The sequence below is a fragment of the Otolemur garnettii genome, unplaced genomic scaffold (genome assembly GCF_000181295.1).
Source record: "Otolemur garnettii isolate 467f Iridium unplaced genomic scaffold, OtoGar3 scaffold00148, whole genome shotgun sequence".
NCBI classification, from domain to species: domain Eukaryota; kingdom Metazoa; phylum Chordata; class Mammalia; order Primates; family Galagidae; genus Otolemur; species Otolemur garnettii.
Window position 1 is genome coordinate 4,067,570 of NW_003852543.1, and position 14,500 is coordinate 4,082,069.

Genomic DNA, 14,500 nt, shown 5'->3' on the forward strand with positions numbered 1-14,500 from the left:
TGCTGTGAGCTATAATGCCACGGCACTCTACCCAGGGGGACAGCTTGAGGCTCTGTCTCAAAAAACAAAACAAAACAAAACAAAACCAGATGAGTTAAATAGTACTGCAGACCCAATCAAAAAGAGAATTAGTGATTTAGAATTCAGAATGCAGCACAGAATGATAAGAAAAATATATTGCAGTGAATAATCTTTTTAATGTGTTGTTGAACTCAGTTTGCTAGTATCCTGTTGACAATTTTTACATCTATGTTGATCATGGATATTGGTCTGTAGTTTTTTTGTGTGTATTAGAGAAAAATATTAAAAAATAGTAAAGAAACATGGCAGCACCTGTGGCTCAGTGAGTAGGGCACCAGTCCCATATACTTAGGGTGGTGGGTTCCAACCCAGCCCTGGCCAAACTGCAACAACAACAAAACAAGCCGGGTGTTGTGGTGGGTGCCTGTAGTCCCAACTACTCAGGAGGCTGAAGCAAGAGAATTGCCTAAGCCCAAGAGCTAGAGGTTGCTGAGAGCTGTGACACCATAGCACTCTATGGAGGGCAACAAAGTGAGACTCTGTCTCTAAAAAAAGAGTAGTAAAGAAACAAGGAAGACGGAATGTGTCAACATTTATGGAAAAAGAGTTTAAAAAAAAAGAGAGAGGGAGAAAGAAACTGGATACAGAAAAAAGTAGTGTTTGAAGAGATAACATCTAAGAATTATCTAGAATTAAAGACAATCATGAGTCCTAAGATGAAAAACCACACTAAATCTCAAGGATTAATAACAACAAATCTAGTATAGTGAAATAACTGAATATCAAAAATAAAAAAAGCATTTTAAAGTTAAAAGAAAATGGCTAGGCGCCTGTGGCTCAAGCGGCTAAGGCACCAGCCACATACACCTGAGCTGGCAGGTTCAAATCCAGCCCAGGCCTGCCAAACAACAATGACAGCTACAAATGGAAAAAATAGCCGGGCATGTGGCAGGCGCCTGTAGTCCCAGCTACTTGGGAGGCGGAGGCAGGAGAATGGCTTAAGCCCAAGAGTTTGAGGTTGGCTCGGCGCCTGTGGCTCAAGCAGCTAAGGCGCCAGCCACATACACCTAAGGTGGCAGGTTCGAATCCCCAGCCCGGGCCCGCCAAACAACAATGATGGCTGCAACCAAAAAATGGCCGGGCGTTGTGGCGGGCGCCTGTAGTCCCAGCTACTTGGGAGGCTGAGGCAGGAGACTCGCTTGAGCCCAGGAGTTGGAGGTTGCTGTGAGCGTGATGCCATGGCACTCTACCCAGGGGGATAGCTTAAGGCTCCGTCTCAAAAACAAAAAAGAGTTTGAGGTTGCTGTGAGCTGTGATGCTACAGCACTCTACCTACTCTACTGAGAGTGACATAGTGAGACTCTGCCTCAAAAAAACAAAAACAAAACAAAAAACCAAGATGTAAGCAACCTAGAGCAGAAGGGACCTAACTTTGGATAGGGCAATATTTCTTTTTCTTTCTTTTATTATTATTTTTAGAGTGCCATGGCATCACAGCTCACAGCAACCTCCAGCTCCTGGGCCTACGTGATTCTCTTGCCTCAGCCTCCCCAATAGCTGGGACTACAGGTGCCCACCACAAAGCCCAGCTATTTTTCATTTTTTGCAATTTGGCTGAGGCCGGGTTTGAACCTGCCACCCTTGGTATATGGGGCTGGCGCCCTACTCACTGAGCCACAGGCGCTGCCCCTCTTTTATTTATTTTTTTTTAAGAGACAGAATTTCATTTTGTTGCCCTTGGTAAAGTGCCATGGTGTCACAGCTCACAGCAACCTCCAACTCCTGGGCTTAGGCGATCCTCTTGCCTCAGCCTCCTGAGTAGCTGGGACCACGGGTGCCCGCCACAATGCCCGGCTATTTTTTGTTGCAGTTAGACCAGGGCCGAGTTCGAACCCGCAACCCTTGGTACATGGGGCTGGCGCCCTACTCGCTGAGGCACAGGCACCGCCCAACATTTCTTTTTCAACAGCAGCACTACAATTGACATTTTGAGCCAGATAATTCTTTGTTGTAGGGATCTGTTCTGGGTATTGCAGGATGTACATAGCATCCTTAGTCTCTACCTACTAGATATCTATAGTATTCTCCCCAGCTGTGATAACCAAAATGTCTCTAGACATTGCCAAAGTCCCTCAAATGGCAGAACTGACCCCAGTTGAGAAGTACTAGAATGGGGGTATTGAGGGAAAGTCTCTCTGAAAAGATGACATTTGAGCTCAGATCTGAAGGAAAGGCATCAGCTAGCCTAATGGTTGTAGGAAGTTCATTCTAAGGAGATGGGACAACTCAGGAAATGGTCTTGCATACTTGAGAAACCAAAACAAGACCAGTATGGCTGAAACATATTGACTGAGGGAAGAAAAGGATAAGAAATAAAATGAGGGTAGAGAAGTAGGGTAGGCATGGGTTAGGTGCAAAGAGCTCTCTGTAGGCCACAATAAAGAATACTCTGATTTCCTAATATCAAAAAGCCACTCCGGCTGCTTTGTGGAGAGTACAAAACACCGCAGGAAGGCAACAGTGAAAGCTGAACGACCCACTGAAGGAACCACTACAGTCGCACAGAGGAGGGTAGCAGGAGAGGCAGAGGAAGACGGCAGATGCCAGAACCATTACCTAGTAATAAATACAAATGCATATAAAGCGGGAGCATCTACCTAGCAATTGATGACAGCGTTATTACCATTACATAAGCTCCCTCTGCACGGAGAGATGATACAGCATGTCATCACAGTGGTTCCAAACACGGAGAAGAGGAATCTTAAATTTCCTGCTTTTCTCTGTCCCTATCAGCAGCATAATTTCAGTATAATCTGGATCAAAAGAGTAGCCTCTCTGAGCTTCACAGATCCCTGCCTTTCGGTGGGAAGCTTTTTGCCACATCTAAACCTAGTACGTTGCCTGACACACCGGGCCTCTCAAGGGCTTGTCCACTCCTCTGAGGCTGCATGCCCTCGGGGGTGGTTGTGATACCCAAATGCAGATTCTATTGTCTTGGGCCCTCTCTGACACCTGACCTGCCTTGTGTCCCAGGTAAGGTGAGGAGTCAGGCCCAACCACACCATTTGAAAAAGTTACCGAAACCAATGCGTCAGTTTCTCCGTCTGCACGCGAGACGGAGTGTCTAATGGCCAAGTTCATGCCAGGTCCCTGGCAAACTCCCAGTAACGCTAGAGCTGCAGGCCCCGGTCCGTCTTCCCCGCCCTAGGCTCGGAATCCCGGGTCCTTTTGCCCACGTCGGTGAGGGCCCCAAAGGCCCAGCCGCGGGCCTGGGGAGAGCCGGCAGGGCTGCACAGCCGCCTCACCCCTTTCGAAGTCCATCTCCTCCAGGGTCTGCTGCACGCCGGATACTGCACTGAGGTGGGAACAGCAGGGCCCGTCCGCACAGGGCCGTGGCGCTGCCATCCGCCCTCCGCGCCTTCCGATCGGCTGTGGATGGGCAGAGAGGCCTCGGAGGGCGGGAGGACAGACGCAGCGCCTGCTTCGCAGTCCGGAGTCTGACCATTCAGCGTCCTCAGTTGTCTTCCTAGTCCCGTCACCTAGCCGGAACCGACCAATCAAACATCCAGGCCTTGGCTCGAGAACCAATCACAGAAGCGGGGCGGGATTTGTTGCGCCGGGAGGGTCCCGAGGCCGCCACGCGAGGGCGTCCGAGGCTAAGCCGAGGGCGGAGGTGCGGCCGAGCTGGGTCAAGCGAGCCGAACATCGTAGAGGGCGGGCGAGGCGGCCCAGGCCTTGTAGGGTGTGGGGACCAGGCGGCTAGGCGCGGCCTGGAGCATTTGCGTTACCTTTACCAGAACCCAGCCCTTGAGAGACCTCGCGGGCTTTTCCCGTTACCTTTCTGGTCCCACCAGGCTTCACAGAGCAGGGGAGCCTTCACCGCCCACTCGTCACCCCCAGGCTCAGGCCGATAGCCCAGGGCGGTGGTGCAGTTTCCAGCCCCCCTCTCCCGTTACTGGGAGTTTGCTGGAGACTTTGCCTGTACTCCTTAAAAACCCAGTAAGGGGCCGGAGGCTAGAACTTGTTCTGCCGCTAGGGTAACTCCATATAAGCCCCAAGGTCAGGAAGAAGGCCTTGGTTTGCCAGAAGCTCCCACCCCCGCAGTGGGCGCTGAGCTTACGGAACCGTCCTCTCACGGAGACGTAAGTGTACCATGCTCAAGTGGGCAGATCACACCTCTATCCGCAGCTAAGAAAACCCAGGGCAGCAGCCTGTTCCAACCACAATCAAGCCTACGGGGGCAGACTTCACTTGTGCTGCTTCTGTCGGTGGGCATGGGTTAGAAATGTGTCTGAATCCATTACAGGCATTCAGAAATGGTGCATGACAGAATCCAGGCTGGGTCCTCTTGTTTCTCTCACAAACAGCTGGGCCCTGCACCACTCCCTTTCCAGGATAATGGCTTGGTGGGGCACTCAAGACCAGCATTCCTGGAGGGTAGGGACTGGAAGTAATCTTTCCTCCCATAAGCTGGTCAGGAGCCCCATCTTTATACAAGCAACTACCCATCTGTACAGCCTTGGGCTGCTTCTGTAAGTTCCCCTCCTCCAGCCTCCTTACTCCCACTATCCCTCCCCAGAGTTCTGGGAAGTCAGGGCCCTCCTCTTCTCCCTGCTTGGACTCCCAGTGCCCTGACTTGTCCCTTTGGCCAGAAGCCAAGGCTGGCTCCCAAGGGGCTGTGGCCATGGTCTAGTTCCCAGCCCCGAAACCACCACTGTGGGAAAACACTGGACCTGGATTGTCCCCCCCAAGAGGGGCACAGCAGGCAGGATCACAGAAGGGGTGGCTGCCCTAAGACTGTGAGGAGGTCCAGTTCAACCTTGCTCAACACAGTGATCCTTACCTCCTGAAGCTTTATCCTCGTAGTGGTAATAGTTTCTTTTATTTTCTCCGTTTTATTTGTCAATATAAAAATACTCAAATATTTACAACAAATAAATACGCGGGGACACAATAAGTTACACTGTTGGGAGCCCTCCTCCTAGGGCTGGGAGAGGATATGCCAATACCACAGCATGCCCACCCTTTCTCCCTTCCCTCCCTCCACACAACCTTTCCCAGCCCTGTATTTGAAGAGGACAAGTATAAAATACCACAAACCAGGGCCAAGTGGGAGGCCCTGCCCACCCTTCCCCCCCAAACACACAGGAGGCTCCATCTCCCTCCCCCCACCCTGAAAACATTCACAGCCCTAGGAGCAGGATTAGGCCCACCCCTGAGCCCTGCACTCCCCCTAAAGGGGTACAGCACCCTGCCCACCCCACCCCCATATGTATGTACATCACTGCCCCACACTCAGGACAGATGAGGGTAGGAGAGGCAAAGTGATCCGACCCCTTCCCCTTCATAGCTCCAATGGCTCACCAGGAGGACCCCAGAACTTGGGAAGACTCAACAGAAACAGGAAGGCTATGCCACATGTACACAGACACACATACACACACACACACGTGCAAACACATATAAACACAAACACACCCACATCTTGAACCTTCGCCTTGAAGTTTTGGCTGCTGGGGTCCCATGTGTCCATGTTTCACAGAAAGGAAGATGCCTTCTGTGAGGCTGGTGCCCTGGTGAGCCACACCAAGTGGCAGTGCCCGTGCTGAGCAGAGCAGGTCCTCATGGCTGGGCAGGCGCTGGGCAGGGTCTGTCCCAGGTAGAGCAGGTGCCCATGCCATGTCCCTGAGGTAGCTGATGCCTGTGCAAAAGTAGGAGCTGCACCTCCCATGCTGCCCCCTCCCCGGCCAATGCGGTGGGGGCTTCCCACTCATACTGAGGACTCCTCAGGGTTGGAGTCTGGCAGTGGCTGGCGTTGCTGCAGTTTACGTCTCAGTTCATCAGCCAGCTCAGGCAGGGGGTGCCCAAGCCCTCCCCGGTCGTCCCCTCCTAGCTGCAAGCGCACATAACCATTGGCATTTGAGTTCCGGCTGCCCCCCAGGTGAAGCCGAGTTGGAGAAGGCAGGGGCTGGCCTGGGATGCCAGGAGGCGGAGAAGGGGGCCCCCCTGCAGGCTGGCACCGGGCGTGTCCAGGCACAATCTTAAGGGAGCCATCCGAATAGTAGTAGCCAACAGGATCCCAAAGTTTCTCATCTGTTTCCGGGCCAGGTCGGAAGGGGGGACTGGTGGGTTCCTTGGGCAGCTCCAGAGGGTATACAAGGGTCCTCTCAGCTGCCTTGGCTCCTTTCTCCAGCTCTTCCCGCAGCCGCCGACGCAGGGACAAAACAAGCAGCAGTAGTACCAGGCACACAGCCCCCAGGGCCACCACTGCCAGCCACACCAGCCCTAAGTTTTCCAGGGGGGCCCGGGCCTCCAGAGTCACTGATGGGCCTGCCACTACAGCCACAAGGTAGCCTTCAGCAGCTAGTCGTGCCCCCTGCTCTTCTGAAAAGCAGTGGTAGGCCCCAGCATGACGGGGCTGGGCAGCCATCACCACCAGGGCCTGGAGCCGGGCATCATAGAGGAAGGAGCCAGGCTGTTCAGCAGGCAGGTCCCGGCCCCCAAAGGTCCAGCGGGCATGGGCTAGGTTGGAGGAGAGGCGGCAGGGCAGCACCAGGTCTGTGCCTGCCACCACTGTGATGTTTTTAGGAGTGGGCCTGACTGTAGCAACAGAGAAAGAAAGAACAGAGTGAGTACAGGAACCCCACAGCTGGTTCTAGGGCTCATCTCAATGGGAGGGGGACAATACAGACAGCTCACCTTTCTTACTGCCACGGAGGTTACAAATGCCTGAGGTGTCTGAGATTGTCACATGCTGGATCAGGAGGGATCTGGTAGGGATGCCGGGAATGTCATCAGCTGAGCTCCAACCACCCTACCCTCCCTCTTGGTCTCAGCCTGTGCAGAGCCCAACTCACCCAGAGTGGCCACCCACAGCCACACACCGGCTGGTGTTGACGCTCCAGGCACAGTAAGGGTCCCGGGCAAGGACACAATCTGCACAGGAGCGGTACTTTATGCAGTCTGCTAGCGGCAGCTGGACTAACTGAGAGCGAGAGCCAGCAAAGAGCAGCTTCTGCAAAAGAATCGGGGCCTAGAAATGTCAGTCAGGGCCACACCAGTCGGCAGTAGCTTGCCCAGGACACACCATGGGGGGATCCTGGACTCCTACAGGTATACAGCGAGAAAGGTGCCAGAGGGAGGAAGATGGCAAGCTATAGTCTTGAAGAGGGAAATGTAAGAGCCAAAGAACTCACTGAGGGCTTATATAAGCCAGACCCAATCCTAAGTACCTTACAGACATGACCTTATTAAAAAGGACAACAGAAGCATGAGGCTGGATGTGTAATCACACTTACATACACAGTGCAGGAAATACATTTTTCTCAAGGTATTTTCCTTGGTTTGAATGGTGAATATTAATTTGTGTGTTTATTCAGCCATACACTTTCTGCCATTATTCTATGTTCTGGGGAACAATTTTGAATCACAATAGTTGGCAAAAGGCAAACAAATCAAAGTTCAGGGGTGCTGCAAACATGCCAGGAAAGAGTATTGCATAAGGTAAAATGCATGCATTCTGGGAAACAGTCAAGAAGTGGCGGGTTGGGACCAGAGAGCAACTGGGGGCTGGCAAGAAACTAACATCGTGTGGGCATCATAAACATCTTGTTGTCTGGGTGGTCTGCCCAACAGCAACATGATCAGGGGAGATACAGCCAGAGTCACAGCACAGCTGGGAGGGTCTGAAGAAAACACCAAAGCAGTTGCCAAAGCCTGACTCTGAGGACCTGGCTATATGTAACAGTCCTGTGCAGTGCTAATCATGTTAACTTCATCGTGCTCATTTCTTGGAACCCACCCCAAGCTGAGAAAGGTGTGCCTGGGTGCATGTACCTGTTCCTACCATCCCTACCTCTGCACTGGCCAAGCACATAAGCCCAGCTAAAAAAGGCAGACAGAGGGAGTAAGACAGGATGGTGCTAAGGACAGTGGTATGTGGGGCCAGACTTCCTACCTTGCTCTGAGACAGCACCAGGCTTTCCACTGGCTCCTGGTCAAACACCTGCAGCTCCTCAATCAGGTGGACCCAGGGCCCGAGGCTCACAGCTTTCAGCAGCCAGCCATCTCCTGCAGGAGTGGAGAAGGAAGGTGTAAATGGGGGCAAGGGCACCTCTAGATCTTGTGGCTCTAGGCGCAATGGCCTTTGGCCAGCCGCTAGCAACCGTGCCCACACAGCCATGCACCTACCTGTGCCAATGAACAGCACTGTATAGGTGGCTCCATCAAGTCCTGTAACCCGGTTGGCCACCAAATGGGTGAAGTTAGTATCCTTCTTCACAAGTAGGGGGCGGCCCCACCGAGGCCCCACCTGCTCCTCCATTAGTGGGTGCTTCTTGATGAAGTTGAGGGTATTATCAGGCAGCTCCAGAGAACTGGTGTAGCCATGGCGTCGGTGCCAGTTATTGATACACTGGGAGCAGGGAGGTGGGGAGGAGAGCTATCAGCCAGGCAGGAATGGTGCTGGAGCTGAGGGTGGGAACACAGTCCTCCCCCAGGACTCACCGAGCCAGGCCGAGGGCTGGGTACTGGGTCAGTATAGCGGCCCCACTTCTGGGCTTGCTCTCGGTACTCCTTGTAGGGACCCTCGAACACGCGCCGGATCTCTTCCAACTGGTACTCACAGACTGCAGACAGGTCTACATCACCCCTGATGCAGAGAGGGGGGAACCACGAGGTTCAGGTACCCATCTTAGCCCATCTCACTCCAGCTCTAGGCAAGTAGCACAATGGCAGGGCCTAGCGCAATGCAGTCATAGGCACAAGAATGCACTGGCAGCACCAAAGTACCACACCAGGGTAGGCCCCTGCCCACGTCCACAGAGAGCTCTGGAAGGGGCAGGAACCCAGCATTCTCCTTGGCTTCTAGACAACTGACCAACTGAACCTCCCATAGAGGCCTAGTCTAGCTCTCACCTCCACATACCATCCCTAACCTGAACACCCAATTCTCCCTGTCTCCAAGGCTCCCTAGTCAACTCACCATCGTGCCCGAAAAACCCCAAAGAAGGTGGTGTTGTGCCAGGAGGTGCCCTGTAGGGTGTGCATCGCCTGCAGCTGGTTGAAGTAGAGCTGCCAGTCGGGGGCAGAGCACACTAGTCGCGCCTTTAGGAACGTGGTCCACTTCCTCTGAAGTGTCCGTGCGCCCCCCATGTCACCCTGACAGATGGCAAGGGGACAATACTGGTCAGTTTCACAAAGTGGCAGGGCTCCCAGGACCCACCACTATGGGACTCAGTACCTTGCAGACACGGGCCACGCGAGCCACCACCTGCTCCGCATAGCAGTCATACTCCACTGCCCGCTCACTGAAGAAGAAGTAGATTTTGTCGTCATCCCCTATGAAGCTCCCCACACTCTCAGGTATATAGGCAGAGCCTACAAAATGAGGTTCTGTGGGAAAGGGAGGATGGTCAGCGGTAAGGCGTTGGCCCCCTCACAGGCCTCCACCCACTGCTGTCCCATGCCCATGCCTCATGCCAGCGCCTCGGGGCTCACCGTTGAGCCAGAAGGCCAAGTACTCTGTCTTCATGGAGTGGTGAGGCCCCATGTTACGCAGGATAACAGGCTCTGTGCCCAGGAAGTTGTTGAGCGTGGCTGAGTACAGCTCACCATCTATAGAAGAGAGGGTCAGCCAGGCCGGAAGTGAGGTGGAAACACACTCAAGCCCCACAGACTTACCCAGCCTACATTAGGAGCAGTCACTCACCTACAAGGAGGCCAGTATGGCCCTTAGCTGGGTCATAGGGACACTTTCCCTTCCCATCCTCAAATTCTCCACGCTCCAAAGTGAAAGTGAGCTTGTCCTAAGGGCAGGGAGAGGTGATAAGAAGCAGCAGCACAAAGGCAGGGCCCCTCAGGGCTTGTAGTCCAGAGCAAAGTGAGAAGGGGGGTCAATGAGGGAGGAGGAATAGCACTCACGATGTAGGTGCACTTGGGCTGGAAGGCATAGGTGCCACAGACATACAGGTGGGAGGTGTTGTAGGGCTGCAGGAAACGTATGAAGTTGAAGCACTCCGTCTGGGACAGAAAGGCATCGAGTTAGTGACAGTGTGAAGGCCCAACTAGGAAAGAGACAGCACTGGGACAAGGTACATCTGCACTGTGAAATCCAGCAGGTGATCAGGGCACAAGCACCCACCTGGTTACTCTTCCCTTTCTGGATACACTCAGTCTTCTTCTCTGCTGGGGCCTCCCAGGAGATCTGGGAACAGAGAGGAGGACATCAGCAATGTCACAGGTATGTACCATGTGTGTGTCACAAGCACTGCCTGTGGCAGCAATATGGCAGACACTCAGTGCAAAGACATTGTCCCCATTCTCCGGGGGCTTCTTTCAGTAGAGAACAGAAGCCTTAAACAGTCCCACCACACAGTAAGGGTTACAGGAGAGAAAAGCATCTTGTTAATCCCGATGAGATTGGGCCTCAGAAGCTAACTAAGACTTCTATAGGGGCAGCTGGGAGAAGGGACAGCCTCACCAAGTAAAGTACCTCTGGACCCTGCCCCATCTCCTAGGCCTCTGTGCCTCCCACTGCCCCACCTCTCACCACTCCTTGCAGCTCCAGAGCCTCCACACTGAAGGCAAACAGGGCCTCACGGGCCCCCACGTACAGAAGCCCAGTCTGCTCCGTCAGGGTCAGAGTCAGGAAGTCCTGGATGCCCGTTTGGGAAAACCGTCGTACCACTGTGGCCAGCTCTGCAGGGACAAGGACAAGGCGGGATGAGCAGGGCTGTTGTTGAACAGGGGCCTCTGAGAGTCAGTGTTCCTCTATCCACTGGTCTTCTAGGCCTAATCCCCCCAGTTACCCACATGAGACACCACAGCAGAAGCCAGCCAGGCCTCCTGACTGGCAATAGAGAGCATTTTCAGACAGCCTTTTGCTCTGACAGCTCCACCCAGGCCTCTTTAGCCTTCCCTAGCCTAGGGGGAGGCAAATCCAGGCTGCTGAAAAGGAAGGAAGGATCTCTCAGCCACAGCTTCCGGCCAGAGGAAGCCATCATACTGATGGCTCTTGCTGTCAGGGTCAATGGTACCTCCGGCTGCAGGGCTGGGCACCTCCCCACACTTCAACTTCCTTGGCTACTGCTTCTTTTTTTTGCTCTGCTGCTCACTGTCTACATCAGGAGCCAACCAGGCCCTGGCCACCCATTCACCAGGGCAGGAGGTATAGAACAGCTATGTGTACTCTTTGCCTCAGGAAACACAACCTCCAAAGGGCCCAAATCCAGGCTGCCAAAGATGCAAGCACAGCTGGCTACTAGGAGAGGCAGGGAGAACAGGAGGGGAAGGACTTAAGGCTGAGGGGCCAGGCCAGAGAGGTCAGGGGAAACTAGAGACTCAGAGACCAGAGATGGCACTGAAGTCTGCTGGGGCCCAGGAAGCTAGGGCACTACGACGTTCATAAAGTCATGTGATTCCTATGCTACCCCCCCCCCAATAGCTCTCTACTTGTGCTGAGAGTCCCTCCAAACCAGCCTTAATGTTTTGAGGCAAGGATGGACTAGACACAGGCTGGCATGGCAGTAGCACCTGAGTGGAGCCTGTGGGAGGTGAGCTCATCCCAGGTCCCTAGAGCGCACAGTTGATACAAACACCTGACATCACCACTTTATACAGGTGTGTGTGCACAAGGAGGGCTGCCAGGTCCATCTCCTCTGTCCCTCAATGCAAGCATGTGCACATACACATACCCATCCAGATGGCATGAATACTGGAGCAGTATTGGGGTTGATAAAGGGAATCCTGGAGATACAAAGCTAGAAAGACTGAGGGGAGCAGGGAACAGAGCTTCACTTTACACCACCCTGATTCAGGTTTCTTTCTCTAGGCTCCCAGCATTAGTGACAATTCAAGAAGTGAGGCATGCAGAATGGCCTCTCTCCCTTGTATACCTGAGCAGCCAGTCTGGGGTGGGGCATTGGTAAGAGCTCTCCCAGAGCCTCCTAAGTGTGAGGAGAAGCCAAATCCCAGGTACTGACCTGTATTACCCATTCTGGACCCCTGGGGTCACACACAGCAAAATAAAGCTGGCATGTTATTGGGGACAATTCCTTAGCAGCCTGCCCTTGCACTTGCTGAGAGGCCCTCTTCCCCTCCTGTCCCTCCTACCTCCCACAGGGATTTCTCCCCAGGACTCCAGGCACTCACCCCCAGAAGATACTGTCTTCCGAGGCACAAGGTTCCACCACACCTCAGCCCCAATGCCCAGGCCCCACAGCCCCACTGCCAGCAGCCAGACAGTCCAATGTGGGGCCATGACACAGGCCGGGCTCTACACTCCAGGCCAGCTGCCTGCTGAGGGAAAAGAAATGGTCAGAATCACAGCCAGAGAAAACAAACCAGAGGGAGCCCAGACCCAGAGATGAGGGGACAAAACACTTAATTAGGCCTTTCCAGGATCCCCTGGAACTGTCCCAGTCACTCCCTCTGGGGGAGGACCTACTGCCTCACACCTGGCCTTAGCCCCTGCTAAAAAGCGCTGGGGTCTCCCTCAAGAGAGGGCGGAGCTGAGTCAGTAGGAGGTGTGGACAGACTCCAAGAAGCCCTCCCAGACCTCTAGGCCTCCCCCTCTGCCTCTCAACAGGAAGTGGTTTTCAAAAAATAAAGAGGGGACCCTACACAGACTCAACCTAATAGATTTGAGAGTTCCTTAAAAGAACCTCTCAGGAAACAAGACCTGCATCCACTGGGGCTCTGGCAGCCCCAAGACCTAATTCTGGGAGGTGAACCCCTTAGTGGGGTGAGGAGGCACGCGGTGGGGAAGGCAGTAGGCAAAGCCCCCATGGGGTCTTGATGCATTAGGCTGAAAGCCAGGTCCAGGCCTCAGCCCACTCCTCCCCCAGCGCAGACAATAGCCGGGCAGAGCCCGAACCCCGTTCCACATCAGCAGGGCAGGGGTGGGAGTGGGGCCAAGAGCTGATGGGGCCCCGCTTCCCGAGGCCCCTTTGTTGCCCAAGAGGGAGGCAGGAAGTGGGTGGGATGGGCGTGGAAATGACCAGGGCCTCATCCTGTTCCTCGCATAGCCTTCTAGGAGACACTAGCCCTCGGGCTGAGGGGCGGTGGGATAACAGAGCAGGCTCGGGTCTAACCAGGGATATCCCGGCAGCGCTGGCAGGCGGGGCGGGGTTGATGAGCCACGGGAGGAGGAGGGGGGTTCCTCTTGGACCGCGGGGGAACGCATCACGCACAGCCGGCGCCCGCTGCGCTCCCCCAGGTCTGACCAACCTTCCCAACTCAGGGATTACGCCCCAAGGACCCTGGCAGACCATCGGATTTGATTTCTGCTGCTCCAGCCCTTCCATGCCGGGTACCGAGACGTAGAAGTGGGGGATCTCCTCACCCCAAAACAAAGGGTCTCCTCTAAGACCCCGTTCGGGGTACACCCCCCCCGTTTTCCCCTCCCCCAGCTCTGGGGATTTGAATGCAAACAAAGCGCCGACGCTGGGAGCGTGGCGGAGCCCAGCCTGCGGACGCCCCCTGTCGGCCCAGAACCCCAGCGCGGGAAGGAGGGGGACCGGAGCTGCGTTCGCCTGCGACCAGCCCCCCAGTACCCCCCAGCCCTCTCTTAGCGCCTTACCCCAAGCCCCAGGCCGAATCCCGAGGCGCGCTTTGAGGATCCGCCCGCGCAGCGGTGCCCCCACCCCCAGCTCCTCCCAGCGCGGGGGAAACCAGCGGCCAAGGGGGTGGAGGCCGAGGAGTGCGGGGTCCAGGTGGTGTACCCTGCACCCTTGCCAGCCCCGAGCGGCAGGCAGTAGACGGCGGCCGTCCCGCGGCTGCAGAACGAACGCTCCAGCCGGGTCACAGCGGTCCGGCTCTGGCCGGGGGCCTGGCTTTCCGGGACAACCCGCCTCCCCAGCAGAACGGGGGGGTCGGGGGGCCGCGGCAGGGAAATCCAATCCCACAACATCGGCCTCAGTCCAAGCCCGCCCCAAACTTTCCGTCGGCAGTGGGGGAGCCCAGGACAGTTCAGGAGTCTGGCGAAAATCCCGGTCGTAGACCGGACAGTAGGAGGAACCCTGGAACCCCTCACCGGCCCGCCCCTCCAGCCCCAGGGGCCGCAGGCACTGCACGCACCGCTTCCGAACCCCCGCGAGGCAGCCCGCGGGAGGTAGGAAGGCTCTCCGGCGGACAGCTGTCTCCACCACAGCCCCTCCCTGCGCCCCTAGACTCGATCCCTTGCGCGTGCGGCAGCCCCTTGCCCGAGCACAGGGACAAAGCGGCGGCTCCGGAGCCCCGCGGTCCCGGATCCAAGCAAGCCCGGCCTCACTCACCTCTTGAGCGCAGCTAGAATGCCTGGGCGCCGCCCTCGCGTTCGCCACCGACCGCGGTTCGGCCCCGTTCTCGCGCCGCCGCCCGCCCGCGCGCGCCCGCCAGCCCTCCGCTGCCCCTCTGCCACTAGCCCTCGTCCGACTCGGCTCGGCGGCCCTGGTCTCAGGCTCCCCGCGCCACCACGGCGGGCGCCGGCTCTTTCTCCACC

The 14,500-nt window shown here is 55.6% G+C and overlaps 2 protein-coding genes across 5 annotated transcripts in view; both read right to left on the reverse strand.

The window, feature by feature from the left end:
* ANKRD39 (ankyrin repeat domain 39) overlaps positions 1-3,478 on the reverse strand; it is a 15,456-nt gene extending 11,978 nt beyond the window's left edge. Inside the window, exon 1 of the mRNA XM_023518829.1 lies at positions 3,327-3,478. Coding sequence (XP_023374597.1) covers positions 3,327-3,426 — 100 coding nt within the window. The 5' untranslated portion in view covers positions 3,427-3,478. The remainder of the gene's footprint in view (positions 1-3,326) is intronic.
* Positions 3,479-4,896: 1,418 nt separating this feature from the next.
* SEMA4C (semaphorin 4C) lies at positions 4,897-14,500 on the reverse strand. Of its 4 annotated transcripts, none has more exons than XM_023518836.1 (15): positions 14,295-14,500; positions 12,172-12,315; positions 10,571-10,719; positions 10,163-10,225; positions 9,943-10,041; positions 9,731-9,827; positions 9,520-9,636; positions 9,263-9,414; positions 9,005-9,180; positions 8,527-8,671; positions 8,212-8,434; positions 7,979-8,091; positions 6,879-7,036; positions 6,721-6,791; positions 4,897-6,621 (listed from the first exon to the last, which is right to left on the reverse strand). In XM_023518836.1, exons 2-15 carry the CDS (start codon positions 12,278-12,280, stop codon positions 5,792-5,794), a joined length of 2,502 nt encoding a protein of 833 aa, XP_023374604.1. In that variant the 5' UTR covers positions 12,281-12,315; positions 14,295-14,500; the 3' UTR covers positions 4,897-5,791. The 4 variants fall into 4 exon arrangements, with proteins under 4 accessions (XP_023374604.1, XP_012666522.1, XP_023374606.1 ...); XM_012811068.2 differs by having other exon boundaries at positions 12,172-12,318; XM_023518838.1 differs by lacking the exon at positions 14,295-14,500 and adding an exon at positions 13,601-13,808.